The following is a 21,529-nucleotide window of genomic DNA, read 5'->3' as shown; positions in this document are numbered from 1 at the left end:
TGTGACCCATTTATTCCTGGGCTGTTTTATTCTTTGAGGTAGAGGTGGTAAGTTGGTATGATTTTGTGGAGTGATGGAAGCTGCTTTAATTGTACTCAATTCCTGTTTAAGTTTGCAGAGCTCCTCCTTAATACTGGCAAGTTGAAGACAGATGGGGCAAGCCTTAAGCCTCCAAATAGTATGTCTTGGAATTAAAGCACCACAGTGATTGCATAGAATAAAGGTCATCTTGATTGGTTGTGAAGTCCTGATTATATGGGTCTCTATATATGAATAGTGGTCCCTGGGGTTGGTGGGACTATAAGTAAGACTACTAGTAAGGCAGAAATATAGGCTCTATACCACCTAAAACACAGTATTTTAAACAAAACTGCAGGAAGAGGAAATAAGATTTAACAGAGGAAAGAGAAGGATTTTTTTGTGCTTTTTTATATTTTTTTTAGTAAGAAACAGGGAGGAGAAGAGAAATTAAGCAGATATAATGCTGAAAACCAGTGAAAAGAGCAGAATATGAAATGTTGAGTAACTTAGCTTTTAGAAGTTCACAGGGCAGCCTTGTTTCAGCAATGTCCCAAAGATAATGCAATTAACCTTAGAAGTAAAACAGAGCCCCTCCCTTCTCCACCTAATCAGACACAATGGCTAAAAACTAGTGAGTCAGAAATATAGGCTCTATACCACCTAAAACACAGTATTTTAAACAAAACTGCAGGTTCTATCAGTGCTACCCTAAAACACAGGATTTATAACAGGATTTTCCCTACTTTAGTCACCCTGAGCCACAGACACCAGAAATATAGGCTCTATACCACCTAAAACACAGTATTTTAAACAAAAACGCAGGTTCTATCAGTGCTACCCTAAAACACAGGATTTATAACAGGATTTTCCCTACTTTAGTCCCCCTGAGCCACAGACACCAGAAATATAGGCTCTATACCACCTAAAACACAGTATTTTAAACAAAAACGCAGGTTCTATCAGTGCTACCCTAAAACACAGGATTTATAACAGGATTTTCCCTACTTTAGTCACCCTGAGCCACAGGCACCAGAAATATAGGCTCTATACCACCTAAAACACAGTATTTTAAACAAAACTGCAGGAAGAGGAAATAAGATTTAACAGAGGAAAGAGAAGGATTTTTTTGTGCTTTTTTATATTTTTTTTAGTAAGAAACCTATAGGATGATTGATTTCTAATTACAATCCAGGGCATCTATAGATTCAGTAAGAAAGAGTTTCAAATGTTGTAGCTTGTTGGAAAGGGTTGATGGCTAAAAGTTTCTATACAGAAAAGCACAATAAAGTCATTTGTCTTATCTGTGAGCTGCTTAGGTTCAAGCGGGTGAGAAATTTTTAAATTAAAAAATATTATAACATTGCTGGAGAATGAAGAGTTATGATCACTTGGGTCATCCCCATTCCAGCAATAACAAGCTGGATATAAGGAGCCTGGATTGAGTGGTAAAACAAAAAAACATTATAATGACATTGATCATTCTCAAGTGATTTGTTCTGAATTGCACGGAGAAACAAAAATCTTTACGTACCAAGAAATGTAGAAGAAGAGAATGTGGCAGTTTTTGTGCCACAGGCTTGATTAAATGGAATTTTCCAGCACACCTCGATAGATTGTTTATAGACGTTGCATGTTACATTTAGGGCTTGCAAATTAATTGTAGTTAACTATGCAATTAATACATTAATTATTGATAATATAATGAATAAAAAAACAATTCCATTCCAGCATCTCCTGTCTCATCCAAATAACTCTACTCCTCTCTTGCACTCCCAATCCCTGTCCTCGGATGATCCAGCATCTCTCTCCCTTCTCCCCACATACCGATGTACATTAAAGATGGTTCTCTATTGGTCCTTGGTACTGGCAGTGTTGTATATATGTTATCTGTAGCCTGGTCCAAGGCTTTCCCTCTGGCCATCCTGCTGTCTCTAACATCACTTCCTGTTTTGCATGGGCGGGATGGGTCAGAGGGAAAGCTTCGGAGCAGGCCACAAGCAGCAAGTGTGCAGCACTGTCACTGCCGGGGACCAATAGAAGACCACCTTTAAGGCAGACCAGCAGTGCGGAGGCGGGGCAAATGTCAAACTGCAGTGGGGGGGAAGGGAGTGAGCTGCAGACCTATGAATAGAACTGGAAGGGCCACTATTGGATGCTATGGCCAAGGCAGTGAGGTCCAGAAGCCATGAAAAGGGCTTGGTGCTGCCCACCACCAAGTTTATGGTTCTGCTGAGGGATGTGGAGGTGAGGGAGGCAGGTAGGAAAGAGAGAGAGAGAGAATGAATCCCAGGAAACAAAGAGCTAATGAAGCTGGGAGATGAGAAAGGGAGAGATTTGGGGGTTACAATTTAGCATTACCAGTAAATGCGGGACAGAAACCATGCACTTAGGAGTGAGATCCTTTACTCTCATGGCACATGCCAAAGAGTTGTATCGTTATATTCTGTTTACTGTCATATTTTTCTGGAGTCATCAGTAAAAACTGTTATAAAATTATTCTCAGCCATCCGAATAGCAATTCCATCTCAGTTAAGCATTTTTTTGTATTTGTTGTAAAGTCTGAATTTTTTTTTTTTAAAGAGAGTGTAAATTGATAGCATCTAGCCACTCCTTGCCAGAATTTCGTAGACTTCAGCTGCCTGCCAAGCCATAACCTCCTTCCCCTTTTCTCATATGAGAGGAGTTCCAACTCCTTATCATCTCGGTCGTTCTTCTTTGAACCTTTACTAGTGCCACTATATCTTTCTTGAGATAAGGAGACCAGAATTGAACACAACACTCTAGATGAGGTCGCACCATGGATCGATACAGAGGCATTATAACATTCTTAGTCTTGTTAACCATCCCTTTTTAAATAATTCCTAGCATCTTGTTTGCTTATTTGGCCGCTGCCGCACATTGGGTGCAAGGTTTCATCGTATTGGGCGTTAACCCCCAAGGTGGACCCTAGCATCCAGTTACTGTGATTTTGGGGTTTTTTCCCAATGTGCATCACTTTGCATTTGTCCACATTAAATTTCATCTGCCATTTGGACATCTGACAGCAAATCCTCTTGTGATCTGAACAACTGTCCCCCTTACCTACTAGCCACGGCGTCCTCTAAATTCATAGCTTGTCTCACGCTATGGCTGCAAACCACCCTCAGGGAAGGTCAGTTCCCTCCAGAACTTAGCGAAATCTTAATAACCCCAAAACTAAAAGACCCCAAAGGCCCAATAGACAGTCCAACAAATTACAGTGGTGCCTCGCATAACGGACGCCTCGCACAGCGAACGCTGCGCACAACGAACTTTATGTCTTGATTCGTACAACGAACTTCGTTTCACACAACGAAGTCGCCCGAGCTGCATCCTTCCGCGCAGGCACTGCGCTTAACTGCCCTCTCTCCGCCTGGCTCCCTCTTGCCCCCCCCGACTCCCCGACACGATCGGGGCAAGAGGGAGCCCAAGCCCTCTTGCCCCCCCGACTCCCCGACACGATCGGGGCAAGAGGGAGCCCAAGCCCTCTTGCCCCCCCGACTCCCCGACACGATCGGGGCAAGAGGGAGCCCAAGCCCTCTTGCCCCCCCGACTCCCCGACACGATCGGGCCAGGAGGGAGCCCAAGTCCTCCTGGCCACGGCTACCCCCTAACCCCACCCTGCACTACATTACGGGCAGGAGGGATCCCAGGCCCTCCTGCCCTCGACGCAAACCCCCCCTCCCCCCAACGACCGCCCCCCCCAAGAACCTCCGACCGCCCCCCAGCCGACCCGCGACCCCCCTGGCCGACCCCCACGACACCCCCAACCCCCTTCCCCGTACCTTTCTGTAGTTGGCCGGACAGACGGGAGCCAAACCCGCCTGTCCGGCAGGCAGCCAACGACGGAATGAGGCCGGATTGGCCCATCCGTCCCAAAGCTCCGCCTACTGGTGGGGCCTAAGGCGCCTGGGCCAATCAGAATATGGAGGTTTTGGGGGAAAATTTATCTAGGAGGAGGGAGAAGGGTTGGGTTAAGATATCTGGATAAATTTTTTGAAAAGTAGGGTTTTGATTTCTTTTCGAAAAGTTTTGAAGTCGCCCATTGCCATCAACAGGAGATGGAGTGGTTAAGTTTTGCTGCTTGCGTTGCCAGAAGGTTATCAAACATCTTTTTGCGCTGAGTGCCCTTGAGTGGAGGGAAGGCAAAAGGGTTCGGAGTTCTTCTTTGTCTTGAGGTAAGGATCTGGTTTAGGCGGTTGTTTAGATACATAGAAACATAGAAACGTAGAAATAGACGGCAGATAAGGGCCCACGGCCCATCTAGTCTGCCCACCTTAATGTCCCTCCCCTACCTCTGCCCTGTGAATAGATCCCATGTGCCGATCCCATTTGGCCTTAAAATCAGGCACGCTGCTGGCCTCAATCACCTGTAGTGGAAGACTATTCCAGCGATCAACCACTCTTTCAGTGAAAAAGAATTTCCTGGTGTCACCTCGTAGTTTTCCGCCCCTGATTTTCAACGGATGCCCTCTTGTTGTCGTGGGACCCTTGAAAAAGAAGATATCTTCCTCCGCCTCGATGCGGCCCGTAAGATACTTGAACGTCTCGATCATGTCCCCCCTCTCTCTGCGCTCCTCGAGCGAGTATAGCTGTAATTTGTCAAGCCGTTTTTCGTATGGTAGATCCTTGAGTCCCGAGACCATCCGGGTGGCCATTCTTTGCACCGACTCCAGTCTCAGCACATCCTTGCGATAATGCGGCCTCCAGAATTGCACACAGTATTCCAGGTGGGGCCTCACCATGGATCTATACAATGGCATAATGACTTCCGCCTTACGACTGACGAAACCCCTTCGTATGCAGCCCATGATTTGTCTTGCCTTGGACGAAGCCTGCTCCATTTGATTGGCAGACTTCATGTCCTCACTGACGATTACCCCCAAGTCTCGTTCTGCTACCGTTTTTGCTAGGATCTCGCCATTAAGGGTATAAGACTTGCATGGATTCTGGCTGCCCAGGTGCATAACTTTGCATTTTTTGGCATTGAAGTTGAGTTGCCATGTCCTAGACCATCGCTCCAGTAGGAGTAGGTCGTGCATCATGTTGTCGGGCACTGAATCTTCGTCTGTTGTGCATTTGCCCACTACATTACTCAGTTTGGCGTCATCGGCGAATAATGTTATTTTACCTCGAAGCCCTTCTGGCAAGTCTCTTATAAAGATGTTGAATAGGATTGGGCCCAAGACTGAGCCCTGTGGTACTCCACTAATCACCTCCGTCATTTCGGAGGGGGTGCCGTTCACCACCACCCTTTGGAGCCTACCTCCAAGCCAGCTCCCAACCCATTTCGTCAATGTGTTACCTAATCCTATAGAACTCATCTTGCTCAGTAACCTGCGGTGTGGTACGCTATCGAATGCTTTGCTAAAGTCCAGGTACACGATGTCCAGGGACTCCCCTATATCCAGCTTCCCCGTTACCCAGTCAAAGAAGCTGATCAGGTTGGATTGGCAGGATCTCCCCTTAGTAAATCCATGTTGTCGGGGATCCCGTAGATTCTCCTCATCCAGGATCTTATCTAATTGGTGTTTGATTAGAGTTTCCATTAGTTTGCTCACTATCGATGTTAGACTCACTGGTCTGTAGTTTGCTGTCTCCATCTTTGAGCCTTTCTTGTGGAGTGGAATGACGTTAGCCGTCCTCCAGTCCAACGGGACGCTGCCTGTACTAAGGGAGAGGTTGAAGAGCGCGGACAGTGGCTCCGCCAAGACATCACTCAGCTCCCTAAGCACCCTGGGGTGCAGGTTGTCCGGCCCCATTGCTTTGTTAACCTTGAGCTTTGACAGCTCACCGTAGACACTGCTGGGCGTAAACTCAAAGTTACTAAACGGGTCAACTGAGCCAACCCTTGTCTGTAGCTGAGGGCCGAGCCCTGGCGCTTCTCGGGTGAAGACTGAGCAGAAGTATTCATTTAATAGTTGGGCTTTTTCCGAATCCTTTTCCACATAGTCTCCGTCTGGTTTCCTAAGACATACAATCCCGCCTGAGTTTTTTCTTCTATCACTGATATACCTGAAGAAGGATTTATCTCCCTTCTGGATGTTCTTTGCTAGAGACTCCTCCATGAGGAATTTAGCCTCCCTGACTGCTGTTTTGACGGCTTTTGATTTGGCCAGGTAGTCTGCTCTAGAGTCCTGCTTCCCTGATTGTTTGTAAGAGATGAATGCTTTTTTCTTCTCCTTGATCAGGTCTGAGATCTCCACTGTAAACCACTGTGGCTTATTGTTCCTTCGCCGTTTACTTACTGATTTTACATAGCGGTTTGTTGCTTCTTGTATCGTTGCTTTCAAAGTCGACCACATGTCTTCCACGTTATCGGTTTCTTCTTGGCTTTGTAGCGCCTGGTGAACGAAGTCTCCCATTTCTTTGAAATTTGTGTTCTTGAATTTGAGGACTTTGGTTAGTGTAGTAGATTTAGTGAAACCTTTCCTGATATTGAACCATACCATGTTGTGGTCACTGGAGGCCAATGTGTCGCCCACCGAGACCTCTGTGACACTTTCTCCATTGGTAAGTATCAGGTCCAGTATTGCCTGATCCCTTGTCTGTTCCAACACCAGTTGCCTGAGGCTTGCTCCTTTCATAGAGTTTAATAGCCTCATGCTGCTGCCGGAAGCAGAGGTAAGTGTAACCCAATCCACATCAGGCATGTTGAAGTCACCTAGCAATACTGTGTCCCCACGCAAGGTGATATTTTCTATATCTTCGATTATTTCCATATCCAGGTCATCCTGTTGTCTTGGGGGTCTGTAAATTACACCAAGATACAAGCATTTGTCCTTCCCTCTGGCCAAATTAACCCAAAGGGATTCCCCAGTATACTGGACATCTGAGATTCTCGTAACCTTAATGTCATCTTTAGTATATAATGCTACACCCCCTCCCTTCCTACCCTCTCTGTCCCGGCGAAGCAAGTTGTAACCCGGTATGACCATGTCCCACCCATGGGAGTCTGTGAGCCAGGTTTCGGATATCGCCACATCCAGGTCGGCATTCCTTATTTCTGTTTCCAATTCCAGGATCTTGTTTCCTAAACTGTGTGCGTTGACGTACATAGCCCTCCATGTTATATTTTTGTTATGTCTCAGTGGGGATATTCCTGTTTGAGCTATTTGAACACCTTTAGCATTGTTTGTGTTATTTGTGCTTTCCTGAGGTTCAGAACCACAATGTGTACTCCCCATATACCCAGAACTACAGTGTGTACTCCCCCTAGACCCGGAATTACAATGTGACCCATAAATATGATGTGACCCTACTCCCGACTCAAAAGTGTGTGCACTCACCCCTGACCCAGAATTTCGGTGTCTACTTTCCTCAGCCTCATAAATGTATTGGCATTTTAGTTCGCCTGGTATGTTGTTTGTGCCTGTACCCTCCCCCGACTTACCTAGTTTAAAGCCCTGTGGAGTAGGCGGGCTAGGTGGTGTCCAAGGACATTCTTCCCTCTTCTGGTTAGGTGTAGCCCGTCGTGTCCCTGTAGTCCTTGCAATGCTTCTCCATGGTGCAGAAACCCGAAGTTCATCTCCTTGCACCATCCTCGCAGCCAGTCGTTCGCCCTTTGTATTCGATCCTCTCTGGCTCTGCCCTTGCCCCTCACTGGGAGAATCGAGGAGAAGACTACCTGCGCATCCATCCTCCTCAGCTTCTCCCCCAGGGCCCTGAAGTCTTCAGGTATGCTGTCCGGGCTGCTCCTTGCGGTGTCGTTGGTTCCGACGTGGATTAGAACCATGGGGAAGTGGTCTCGGGGCTTGATGAGTCTGTCAATGCAAGCAGTGACATCCCGGATCCTGGCCCCTGGCAAACAGCAGACCTCTCTTGATTGTAGGTCTGGTCTGCAGATTGGTCCCTCGGTGCCCCTCAGCAGCGAATCTCCGATGACCACCACTCTGCGCTTCTTAGGGGTGGGCTGTACTGTTGATTCCGGAGTTGGAACCGTCTGCTGAACAACTACTTGTAGCTCTTTCTCCGGACCTTCCTGTAGCAGCTGATATCTGTTCCTCAGGGCGATATGAGGTGTCAATGTTGAGCTGTCCTGTATGGGGGAAAAAGAGACAGAGTTAGGTCCTCTGCATTTTCTTGTGGAGGAAGTCACCAACTGCCAGGAGTCAGCGTCTCCAACCACTTCCTGCATTCCGGTAGTTTGTCTCAAGGTGGCCGTTTTGGATGCTACGGGTGTTCCCAGGGTGGTCTTGTCAGGTTCCTGTTCAGCGATCTGAGACTGCTCCTGGATGACTCCATCGATGAAGGTCTCGTCATCTCGGATGCTCCTTAAGCGCTGAACCTCCTCTCTCAGGCTCTTTAGCTCCATCAAAAGGCTTTCGTCCGGTTGAACCATTACTTCTGTCTGCGTTGAGACTGTAGACATCTTTGAGGGGATGGCCTCGGTCTGTACAGAGACCTCTGCCCTCCGTCCTGGTTCTCCTTCCATCTGTACTCGGACCATAGCCATCCCCTGGGTGCTCTCGGTGACTGAACTGCCTGTTTTGATTGAAGTCTTGCTGCTTCTAGTCCTACCTGCCATTACAAAGGTTTATTGTTATTATTTCTTAATTTTAATATTTTTTTTTTTTTTTTTTAAGGATGTTTGTTAGGGTGGGGGCTGTTAGGTGTTGGTCAGTAAGTGTTGAGGGAGGGATAGAGGTAGTTAGTTAGTTCTTGGTCTGAGGGATGGAGTAGTTAGTTAGTTAGTTAGTAGTAGTAGTTAGTTAGTTAACAGTTAGTTAATTGTCAGTTAAGAACGTCTGTTTGTTAGTGTGCCTGTTTAGTGAGAAAGATTTAGTAGCTTGTTGGTGAGATAGAAAGTTGTAAGATTGAGAGTTAAAGACTTGGTAGAAAGTTGTAGATTGATAGTTAAAGACTTGGTAGAACGCTAAAGAAAGACTGAAGACAATTGATTAGTTCGCCGCGCGCCGAACGGCTGTGCGCCGTTGGCTCGTCCCCTTTTATGGGGGGAGTTTGGCTGGTGATGTCAGGAGTGGGCGGAGTTAGCTCTCGCCTCTTCCCCTGCTAGCACCGCCTTCTCTGCTCCTCTCTCTGCTTCTTCCTGCTAGCACACTCTCCGCTCACTGTTCTGCCATGTGCTCAGAACTCTGCTACCATGTGCTCAGGACTAGGCACAGCTCCTACAGTCTCCCTTCGGCTGGCCTTGCACTGTGAACTAGGGGGAGCGAAGCCGTTTATTGCTTTGAATAATAAACAGTAGATTTGAATTGACTCAGACACACCTGATTTTACTGTTATTGGTTTCTGTAACAGTCAGGATAGCATGCAAGCAGATGGTTTTGCTGGTTTTGCTGTTCTTTTATTAGCGAGCAGGCAGACTGGAGGAGACATGTCACGTAGCCTTCGAAGTTTCAGTTATTCCCTGACCATACTATGCCATACCATAAACTGATTCAGACAAACGACCGGACTTGTGGTATGTAAAGTGTGGGTGTACTCAGGTGAGGCGTGCCAAGTTTACACTTAAATTTGTGCCAGAAATTGTTTTTATTTTCATTTATATTTCAAGTATTACAGCATAGCTTTGATGTTATTTCTATTTTTTCTGGTTGCTTAAGAATTCTGGTTAATTTGAGTTCCAGTTAACAGAGAGGCTGCTGCATCTTGAAAGTTCAGCTACATATACAAATATTAATATGAATACCACACACTGCATATTTTCATTTCACAACCAAACCCTGAATAAATTATCTGGGAACAGACCTGCCATGACCTGTTTCTGAAACTGGGTTAATCCAGAATTAAGGATCAGGTAACGAACCTTACCCTTCTTTGGAATAAATCCTTACACAGTTTTTTGTCTAGAAATAATGCAGGCATTGCCCTAGTATGTAATTAGTCTGCATTCAAAATTGCTCATCCTACTCAGAAGGATAAGTAAGAAGAAATATGTGCTTTCAAGTACTTTTTAAGCTGCGTCAAATCTGCACATAACCCAAGCACTCAGGCAAACGATTCCATAGCAGCGGACCGGAAAACCTGAACATGCGGCCGTCCTAATCTCAGCACTATACACAGCTCGCAACAGCAAAATGACCGACTGCTTTGCATTTTCTGACCTCAAGGTGCTCACAGGATGATGTAGGAATGCAGCTGGCAACTTGGCCCAGAGCATCACAGAGCATTCAACGAGCCAGCCTGTGCTAAAAACCGCCATCACGGTTTTGTTAAATGGGGATAGCAGAGAAAGAGCTCCATGATCCATCCAGTCTGCCCAAGAAGATAAAATCCCAGTGTATGATATGATACCATGCACTAACTGTATATACTCATTGAAAGAGTACACAGGGACAGATTTTTCCAATTATGGGGAACCACAAGTACAAGGGGACACTCAGAGAAATTGAAAGGGGGAAGGTTTAGAACAAACGCCAGGAAGTTCTTTTTCACCCAGAGGGTGGTGGATACATGGAACGCGCTACCGGAGGATGTGATAAGCAGGAGCACGCTACAGGGCTTCAAAGAAGGTTTGGATAAGTACCTGGAAGACAAAGGGATTGAGGGGTACAGATAGGAGTAGAGGTAGGTTATAGGGATAGGATTAGAGGATTAGAGGCAGTTACAAAATTAGTCAGGGACACTGTTCAGGCAATTAGGCCTGATGGGCCGCCGCGGGAGCGGACCACTGGGCAGGATGGACCTCTGGTCTGCCTCAGTGGAGGCAACTTCTTATGTTCTTATAAACCGACCTGAATATAAACCGAGGTAACCTTTCCCCCCCAAAAAAAAAGGAGGACAAAAGGTTGACTTGAATATAAACCAGGGGAGGGGGTTTAATATTCAAGTGCAGAGTCTTGCCTGCCCTAGTCTGCACCCTGTTCACCCTCCCTCACTGCTCTGCCAGGTACTGCATCCGGCCCCCACCCTCCCTCCCTGGAAGGTTCTATTCCTCCCGCCTCCCATCCCAGCCAATTCTTTTTTTTTTTTAATGTGTTTATTAAGGAACATTGCACAGAAGCAATACAAAAAGGTCATACAAGAAGGTACAGTGAACAAAGCAACCAAACCACAGGAGACATCAAAAACATGCCAGGAAACTAGTAGAAAAAGCCTCCATGCAAGTTCCATGATAGGATGTAGCCCCTCCCCAACCAACCCCATACCCCCCATCCCCAGCCAATTCTAATTATTTTTATCTCTCTTCTGCCCCCCCCCCTCCCCCTTGTACCTTGATGGTCCAGCGGTGAATCGCAGCAGGGGTGACCTTCCTTCACTCCTGCCCTTGTATGATCTGTTGCAATATTTGGGTTTATGTTACTTGGAAGTGAACCAACTCATAATAAGAGGCACCTTAGTTCTTGTTGCCTTTAGATTTCAATCTTTAGATAATTTTGTTATAAAACCGAATGTTTTGGGGAACCTTTTATTTGGTCAGATCATTATACCATACCATACTGTTTTTATACCCCAAAATTATCAGCAAGGAATCATTGCAGCTTACATAAGATTAATAAGGATTCATAACAGTAACTCAAGGATCAGTTAATGGAGAGCTCATGTCTTGGATTATAGCAAGAATAGATGTGTTTCTAGTGATTTCCTGAATTGAAGGTAGGAAGGGATCTGTCGCAAGCAGGCTGGAAGGTGATTCCAAATCTTGGGACCTTGGAACTCGAAGCTAGGCTCAAAGAGTGATTTTTTTTCCGGATTTGATGTGGAGAGGGAAGAGGCAGTTTGTACCGCTGGGCCATTCTTGGGTTGTAGAAGGAATGCGTGGCCTGAATGGCTGATGGCAGCCCAGTTGAGTTTTCCCCATAGCCTTGTGGTCCACACATGCGACTTTAAATTGGATTCTGCCCTCTCAAAAGAGGACATGGCCAGGGAAATCTATGACTGCAGCAGATAGTGGTGTTGAAATGTAGGCTGCAGCATTGCTGTGCTGGAGTCAGGCAGAGCATTGATGAGAGAGGCTGCGGATCGCCCACCTACTAAAAGTTGTACTGAAAGGAACTTAATTGGGGTCTAAGAGATTCATTAGCCTCTTAAGCCTGACTCTGAGAGCTTAGGGAAGCCTTCCCTCAGCCTAACCACCTCTCCATTCAGGGAAATAAAATTATAACTGACTGGATCTGCCCTTGCATCTGTAATGAGTGAAGGGATACACCCTTTGTTTAATCATTTACTGAAAAGTGCTGGTTAACTTATGTGTGCAATTTGGAAAAGATAAGCAAGCAAAGATCCTGACAGGTATAGTTTTGCAGAGAGAGAGAAAGATCCTGGCAGAGAGAGCTGAGAACAGGGCTACTGCGTGGAAAGGTAAACTTGTATGCATTTCTCCTATTTCTTTATATTAGCATTTCATCATTCTATATTTTAGATTGTCGATCATTTCTAATACTAGTTTGCATTCCCTATGGAATAAAATGGCGTGGTAGCCGTGTTAGTCCACTTTTAAATGTAAAATATAGAAATAAAGCAAAACATAAATGAAACCTTTTTTTTTAAAAAAAAATATTAAAATATTTATAATCCGTTTAATAAACTAGACGGCTCACATTATCACATTCATAATATTGTTAGACAAACCCCCATTCATCGGACTTTACAAAGCCACACTTAAAATTCTAGCCCTGCTACAAAGAAATCAGATTTCTGCATTAACTTTTCTTCTATATCAGGTCCCACCATCTCACTTCTAGGCGCTGGTTACTAAGGAAATAAGGCAATAATCCTTTTTATTGGGCTAATTTAATAAATTTTGGATTAGCTTTCAAAGGTACCCTTTCTTTTTCAGATCAGAAATATGCAAATGTTTTCAAATATCAGAATATGTACAGAAGTGAAACATAAAAGCAATCCAGTGGCAGAGAAGGGGTGGGCAAGGCGAGAGACAGGGAGAGCTGGGTGGGTGAGTGACAGGAAAAGGTGGATGGGTAAAAAGAGCCAGATGCTAAAGACTAGAATCAGTCTACACATTAAACATTGCAATGCCAACCAGGATGTTACTTCTGCAGGACAAAACCAGTTCTTCTTTACCCAGAGGGTGGTAGAAATCTAGCACACTCTTCCGGGGGCTGTTATAAGGGAAAACACCCTCCAGGTATTCAAGACAAAGTTAGACAAGTTCCTGCTGAACCAGAACGTATGCAGTGAATTCTTCTGGGATTTTTTTTTTTTTCCGTTCACTGTATTTTATTAGCTACCAGGCTACACTTATCCCTAACTAATTTTCAAAGGGAAACTGTGTAATTTCCTTTTGAAAATTATCTATAAATTAAGCATGGAAAACGAACCCAAATTACTTCAGTGTTCTACTTTGTCAAGCGTTTCTATTTTTTTTCTGTGGAGTGAGTTCTTCTGGGATTTTTTTTTCTTTCTGTTTGTTCACTGTATTTTATTAGCTACCAGGCTCCACGTGTCACATGGCCTAAAGCTCTAATTGCCATAGTGATCCAGAAGAAAACGGGAATTTTGATAGGTTGTGATATCTTCTGAAGGACAAAGAAAAGAGGACGCTGCTGTAAATGAGCTTTTGAGACCTTACGACACTTCTTGCTAATCTGTTGTTTTACTGTATAAGCGCCAAATCCCTTCTTGCTGAGCTTTTCAAATCAACAAATGCCATGCTAAAAGGAATTCTTTATTTTCAGGATGAAGATGTTTAAAGTCTTGTCTATAACACACGTCTCATTCTTGACGTTCATCTTGGGGACCATGACTGGATTTTTAATTTCAAAGTAGGTACATTGAGGTCCGGATTCCCAAAATGGCGTCATTCAGAAGGTGCTCAATGAGCATCTAAGTTAAGTGTTAAATGTTGCATGACACTGTAGGGGAAGGATACATTGTAGCAGGGTATTCCTTTCAATTACATGCGTAATTATAGTATCTCGGCAAATTGGATGCAGGCATTTCTACTACGTTTTTGTCGATGTAAATGGCTGTGCCTAACTAAAGTCGTTGTTCCTAAGTGTAAGTGCTATTTCATAAACCATGCCTAACTTTAAGTGTGACTTATAGATTAGTGCTTTTTTGGGGGGGAGGAGGTGGGCTAACTTTTGAGGTGTCATATATAGAATTTAATCCCCAAGGGGCTGGCTAAGAGGTCCTTATCTGTTAATGGAATGTGAGAAACCACTGTGTCAAGGAGAAGGAAGTAGACACTTCAAAAAGAGTTTGGGTGAAGATGACAGAGGTTGGAACCGTGAAAAATTCAATATATTTCTTTTCTTGAACAGGTGGCCAGAGGTCGGATCTCTAAGTTGGAGGTCTGTATACTTTCTCAATAAAATTATTATAGTTGGGGCCAGATTTATAAATCAGGCCCCACAAAGAAAAAACAAAACCCCTTAAAAAAACTTTTTTCATATACTGTGATTCTGCATTAACTTGTCATTTTGGTTTTAGCCTTACAGCATATACTTAGGTTTCAGTTTCAACTGTAATTTGTCTCTGGCGAAAAACCCTGCTTGCTGTACCAAAATTGTCATTCAGCTTGGGTGTGAATTTCAAAAGACAAATTCATTAAATCCAAGTGGGATTTTTTCTCATGTTTCAAGTAAATCTTTCCAGGTCCGTTGGCAACCTAATGAGTTCCTGCGGTCTCGCAAGTTTGCCACGGGAATTCATGGCAGCCATTTTAGATAGTGTCTCTACACAGAGCAGGAGCATAGAAAGATCACTCCTGCCCCGGTTCACCGCTGGACCTCCAAAGGTAGGCTTTAGAGGCGGCAGCTTTCATAGTCAGCTGGGATAGGAGGCGGGAGGGATTGTTCCTGTCTCGGCTCACTGATGGACCACCAGGACATACAACATAGAAACATAGAAACATAGAAATAGACGGCAGATAAGGGCCCACGGCCCATCTAGTCTGCCCACCTTAATGTCCCTCCCCTACCTTTGCCCTGTGAAGAGATCCCATGTGCCGATCCCATTTGGCCTTAAAATCAGGCACGCTGCTGGCCTCAATCACCTGTAGTGGAAGACTATTCCAGCGATCAACCACTCTTTCAGTGAAAAATAATTTCCTGGTGTCACCTCGTAGTTTCCCGCCCCTGATTTTCAACGGATGCCCTCTTGTTGTCGTGGGACCCTTGAAAAAGAAGATATCTTCCTCCGCCTCGATGCGGCCCGTAAGATACTTGAACGTCTCGATCATGTCCCCCCTCTCTCTGCGCTCCTCGAGCGAGTATAGCTGTAATTTGTCAAGCCGTTTTTCGTATGGTAGATCCTTGAGTCCCGAGACCATCCGGGTGGCCATTCTTTGCACCGACTCCAGTCTCAGCACATCCTTGCGATAATGCGGCCTCCAGAATTGCACACAGTATTCCAGGTGGGGCCTCACCATGGATCTATACAATGGCATAATGACTTCCGCCTTACGACTGACGAAACCCCTTCGTATGCAGCCCATGATTTGTCTTGCCTTGGACGAAGCCTGCTCCACTTGATTGGCAGACTTCATGTCCTCACTGACGATTACCCCCAAGTCTCGTTCTGCTACCGTTTTTGCTAGGATCTCGCCATTAAGGGTATAAGACTGGCATGGATTCTGGCTGCCCAGGTGCATAACTTTGCATTTTTTGGCATTGAAGTTGAGTTGCCATGTCCTAGACCATCGCTCCAGTAGGAGTAGGTCGTACATCATGTTGTCGGGCACTGAATCTTCGTCTGTTGTGCATTTGCCCACTACATTACTCAGTTTGGCGTCATCGGCGAATAATGTTATTTTACCTCGAAGCCCTTCTGGCAAGTCTCTTATAAAGATGTTGAATAGGATTGGGCCCAAGACTGAGCCCTGTGGTACTCCACTAATCACCTCCGTCATTTCGGAGGGGGTGCCGTTCACCACCACCCTTTGGAGCCTACCTCCAAGCCAGCTCCCAACCCATTTCGTCAATGTGTTACCTAATCCTATAGAACTCATCTTGCTCAGTAACCTGCGGTGTGGTACGCTATCGAATGCTTTGCTAAAGTCCAGGTACACGATGTCCAGGGACTCCCCAATATCCAGCTTCCCCGTTACCCAGTCAAAGAAGCTGATCAGGTTGGATTGGCAGGATCTCCCCTTAGTAAATCCATGTTGTCGGGGATCCCGTAGATTCTCTTCATCCAGGATCTTATCTAATTGGTGTTTGATTAGAGTTTCCATTAGTTTGCTCACTATCGATGTTAGACTCACTGGTCTGTAGTTTGCTGTCTCCATCTTTGAGCCTTTCTTGTGGAGTGGAATGACGTTAGCCGTCCTCCAGTCCAACGGGACGCTGCCTGTACTAAGGGAGAGGTTGAAGAGAGCGGACAGTGGCTCCGCCAAGACATCACTCAGCTCCCTAAGCACCCTGGGGTGCAGGTTGTCCGGCCCCATTGCTTTGTTAACCTTGAGCTTTGACAGCTCACCGTAGACACTGCTGGGCGTAAACTCAAAGTTACTAAACGGGTCAACTGAGCCAACCCTTATCTGTAGCTGAGGGCCGAGCCCTGGCACTTCTCGGGTGAAGACTGAGCAGAAGTATTCATTTAATAGTTGGGCTTTTTCCGAATCCTTTTCCACATAGTCTCCGTCTGGTTTCCTAAGACGTACAATCCCGCCTGAGTTTTTTCTTCTATCACTGATATACCTTCAGGGAAGGCGTGCAACAGGTGGAGGTAGGGTAGAGTAGAGTCTTGATCCCAGCCCTGTTCTCCCAGTAGAATCTGCAGGAAGCGGTGGGACCGTTGGATGCCATGGAATAAAGGGAGTGCTTAAAGAAGACAAAGAAATTGCCGAAAGGGAAGCTGACAGGGTTGACGGTCAGTCTAGATGAAGTATGCAGGCAGATTGATAGGCTAAAAAGCGATAAATCCCCGGGACAGGATGGCAACCATCCGAGGGTCATCAAGGAACTGAAAGGGACCATAGCTGAACTGCTTCAACTAATAGCCAATCTGTTGATCAAATTGGGAAAGATTCCGGAAGACTGGAAGGTGGCGAATGTTCCGCCAATCTTCAAGAAAGGTTCGAGGGGGAATCCGGGTAACTACAGTCTGGTGAGGCTGACCTTGGTACTGGGAAAGATGGTAGAGGCGCTGATAAAGGACCGCATCATTGATCATCTTGATGGACACAGGCTGATAAGGACCAGTCAGCACGGTTTCAGTAAAGGCAGATCGTGTTTGACGAATTTGCTGCACTTCTTTGAAGGAATAAGAACATAAGAACATAAGCAGTGCCTCTGCCGGGTCAGACCACAGGTCCATCCCACCCAGCAGTCCGCTCCCGCTCCCGCGGCGGCCCAAACAGGTCACGACCTGTCTGTATCACCAGAGGGGGCTCCCTTGCCACCTTGGTTTATCATTTAAGTCCTGTCTTCCTATCGAAGTCCTAATCCTCCGGTCTTGCACATGCACGACCTGGTTTCTAAACAGGCAGATAGACAAGGGCGACCTGGTCGATTTTGTATATCTGGATTTTCAGAAGGCATTTGATAAGGTTCCACATGAACGACTACTTCAGAAAATTGCGAGCCATGGAATCGAGGGTGAAATACTCATGTGGATTAAAAACTGGCTGGAGCATAAGAAACAGAGATTGGGGGTAAATGAGACAATATTCGGACTGGAAGAGCGTCACCAGTGGGGTGCCGCAGGGCTCAGTGCTTGGACCCATGCTCTTCAACATCTTTATAAACGACCTAGACATTGGTATGACGAGTGAGGTGATTAAATTTGCGGATGATTCGAAGTAATTCAGAGTAGTGAGGACGCGAGGGGATTGCGAAGATCTGCAATGTGACATAACCAAGCTCGAGAAATGAGGTTCAACGTGGGTAAGTGTAAAGTGATGCATGTTGATAACAAAAATATCATGCATGAATACAGGATGTCTGGGGTGGTACTTGGAGAGACTTCCCAGGAAAGAGACTTGGGAGTTCTGATCGACAAGTCGATGAAGCCGTCCGCGCAATGTGCGGTGGCGGCGAAAAGGACGAATAGAATGCTAGGAATGATAAAGAAGGGGATCACGAACAGATCGGAGAAGGTTATCATGCCAGTGTATCGAGCCATGGTACGCCCTCACCTAGAGTAGTGCGTCCAGCACTGGTCACCGTAGTTGAAGAAGGACACAATACTACTCGAAAGGGTCCAGAGAAGAGCGACTAAAATGGTTAAGGGGCTGGAGGAGTTGCCATACATTGAGAGATTGGAGAAACTGGGCCTCTTCTCCCTTGAAAAGAAGAGACTGAGAGGGGACATGATCGAAACGTTCAAGATGCTGAAGGGAATAGACTTAGTAGATAAAAACGGATTGTTCACCCTCTCCAAGGTAGGAAATGAGAGGGCACTGTCTAAAGCTGAAAGGGGATAGATTCTGTACAAACGTAAGGAAGTTCTTCTTCACCCAGAAAGTGGTAGACAACTGGAACGCTCTTCCAGAGTCTGTTATAGGGAAAAACACCCTCCAGGGATTCAAGACAAAGTTGGACAAGTTCCTGCTAAACTGGAACGTATGCAGGTGAAGCTAGACTCATATAGAGCACTGGTCTTTAACCTGAGGGCCACCGCGTGAGCAGACTGCTGGGCAGGATGAACCACTGGTCTGACCCAGCAGCAGCAATTCCTATGTTCTTATGTTCTTATGCAGTTCACTTTCCGTGGCGCAAAGTATACTGCTGGAACCTAACCAGTATTTTCCTATAGACTCAGCTTTCGTTATTCATGATTTGATGGTTTGCGTTCATTTTTTGCAAACTATACTACCGCGAATAATGAGAACGGACTGTGTAGAATTGAGTCCTATTCGTGAATGCTATATACATGTGTATTATCAGGAAAGAGGCTGCACTCTTTATGGAAAATGTACAGTTTTTTTGAAAGAGGGCACACAGTGACATAGCGAGGGTAGGAGTCACCCAGGATGGTGGTTCCCCTTGTGCCCTCATAACCCCCCTATTCCTTCCCCGCCCCCCCCCCCCATGCCACACTCACACCCTCCCTTCCATCTCCTCAGTGTGAGCAACTTCTCCGGTCTGCTGCTTACACTAGCATTGGCTTCACCTCTGATGTCACTTCCTGTCCCTGCGACCAGGAAGTGATTTCAGAGGGGAGCCAAACCAGTGCTAGCAACAGGCCAGAGAAGTTTCCTGGACTGGCAAATATTTAAAGAAGTACAGGGAGAGGGAAGGGAGGGCACGAGTGTGGCATGGGGGTTGGAGATGTGTCAATACCTCCACCAAGATGACATCCGGGGCGGTCCAGCCCCCCACCCCCTTACTACACCATTGAGGGCACGCTCTTTTAGAAGAATGCAAACTACTAATATGCACCATCTCCTCTAAATTTTCAGGGGGAAGGGGTAAAACACGGACCTCGTGGATGTCAACTGCATGTCCTTAAAAATTTGCTTCCTTCAGTTTTTGATAGCTGCGATTTCTGATTTCATGACTGCATTTTACTCCCTCTTTCCACCACTGCAGTTGTTGCAGTTTCTGACCCCCCACAGATCTGTGTTGATAGTCTTAATAATAATTAATTTGAGGAAACACTGCTGCTAAGGGAGGTCCGCATTTTACCCCAGTGCTGGGGCAGGAAGACTTATTTTTATAGGTTAAAGCTGGTCTTGAACCCAGATCCCCAGGCTCTCAGGCAGCTACGCTAACCTCTTAAACAACTTCCTTAGCTTATGAAATTGTAAAGTTTTGTTACTTTTAGTCTCAGCATAGGTTATGGCTCCTTCACTCCTGCCCACTCCAGCCCACTAATTTTAAATGATTTCACCTATTCTGAACAAAAGTGCAGGATGCAGGATCTTAACTGCACTTCCATAAAATTTGCTTCCCTTGGCTTTGACATCTTCTGTTTCTCATTACCCTTTAGCTCTGATAGACCTCAATGAAATCAGAAACTGCAGCTGTCAAAAACCGAAGGTAGCAGATTTCTAAGGATGTGCAGTTGAGATCTGTGAGGTCCGTGTTTTACCCCTTCCCCGTTTCGGGTTCTTTTCTACCATTTCAAGCAGAAAATTATGTGAACTGACATTTCTCATTTTATGTCAAATGAATGCACAGCCCTAATTTTTACATATTTTACCAATAATCTTACCTACAGAAATCCAGAACAGATACCAAGCCAGGACCTGCTGATGGGAGGAAATTTGCATTGGTGAGTGCTTATCTGCTCGGAAATTGTATTCAGAATTAGGAAAAGGCAGATATGGTAATTTCAGTGTTTTTTCTTTTTTTTTTGTTACAAGGATAGTTTAGAGCAGTGGTCTTTGCTAATTTTTAAATGAGGGCCATTTTAGATCCATAAGGGTTGAAGGAGAGCTGACAAACATCTTCCTACTTGGGGCCATGATACCAATAATGCTTCTCAACATTCATTCCTACCAGAACATCTGGCTTCAGTTACACGTGCAGAACACAGATAAACCCTATGCAAATACAGAACCACAAACTAAAAATCCTAATATACACAAAGAAAACCCTAAGATGCCAGGGTCTGCATGCAGTATAACACTACAGAAATAGAAAGAAATTAATTTCTTCCTGAACAATGCAAAATATAGACAACAGATGTAAATTCTCAAAACTGTCTGGTGATTTTATTTTTCTAATCATCTTTTCCCAGTCTCTGGCTGCATTTCTTTCTGTCTGTGCACTTAACTCTGTTTCCAGGACCTTCTTATCCATTTGCTGTTTTCCTCTCCTTCACTTTCTGTCCTACATCCATCTTTGGTATTAACTTTTAACATTCAACTTTCTTCCATTTTTCTGCTTTCTTCGCAATCTGTCTATCTTGTCTTCCTCTCTTCTCCATCCATGTGCACCATCTCCTCCCTCTTTCTGTCTTATTCCCATCAATCTATAAACAGCATTTTTTTTCTATCTATCTTCCTTTCCCCAACTAGAAAATGGCCTAATTCTCACCCTATTCTACATCCCTCCCAAGAAATGGCCCACTGCTAAAGACAACTTTTCAGAATTCCTCCTCACCAACTCAATTACAGGTCCCTACAATCTTCTGATCGGGGATCTGAACATCCACCTAGAACAGATTGAACAGAATGACACAAAAGACCTTCTATCCTTCATCTCCTCTCTAGACTTTTTACTCTGACTCCGGTAAAAATCCACCACAAAGGTCACCATCTTGATCTAGTAACCTTTTCCTCCAAAGAACAACTCCATCCCAAGATCCTTTGGGAACAAGCTACCTGGACAGATTCCCTATGGTCAGACCACAGACTGCAATTTCCACCTCAACTGGCAAACAAGACGCCACCTACCCAACCCAAAGACCGCAAAAAGACCTAATAAGGTAATATCCAAAAGAGGCCTAATCAACCCAGTGGAATTCTGGTCCCACTACGACATCTCTTCCAACCCTGACCCTGACTCCTTTACAGTCGACGACTGGACAAACACAAGCACACAGATCCTAAATACAATGGCCCCCTATAAAACAAAGAAACTGAGAAACAAAATTCTGGACGGCTGGTTTGATGCCGAACTTGGATCAGTAAAACGGGATCTTCGAAAATTAGAAAGACTTTGGCTGAAATCAA

General features: G+C 45.3%; 1 protein-coding gene across 1 annotated transcript in view; it reads left to right on the top strand.

The window, feature by feature from the left end:
* Window positions 1–12,255: 12,255 nt before the first annotated feature.
* LOC117346320 (histo-blood group ABO system transferase-like) overlaps window positions 12,256–21,529 on the top strand; it is a 31,529-nt gene continuing 22,255 nt past the window's right edge. Inside the window, exons 1-4 of the mRNA XM_033915719.1 lie at window positions 12,256–12,303; window positions 13,638–13,724; window positions 14,226–14,255; window positions 20,071–20,124. Of these exons, the coding sequence (XP_033771610.1) occupies window positions 13,639–13,724; window positions 14,226–14,255; window positions 20,071–20,124 (170 nt within the window). The 5' untranslated portion in view covers window positions 12,256–12,303; window position 13,638. The remainder of the gene's footprint in view (window positions 12,304–13,637; window positions 13,725–14,225; window positions 14,256–20,070; window positions 20,125–21,529) is intronic.

This window comes from Geotrypetes seraphini, chromosome 12 (assembly GCF_902459505.1).
Source record: "Geotrypetes seraphini chromosome 12, aGeoSer1.1, whole genome shotgun sequence".
NCBI lineage: Eukaryota > Metazoa > Chordata > Amphibia > Gymnophiona > Dermophiidae > Geotrypetes > Geotrypetes seraphini.
This window is presented reverse-complemented; position numbering and strand designations above follow the sequence as displayed.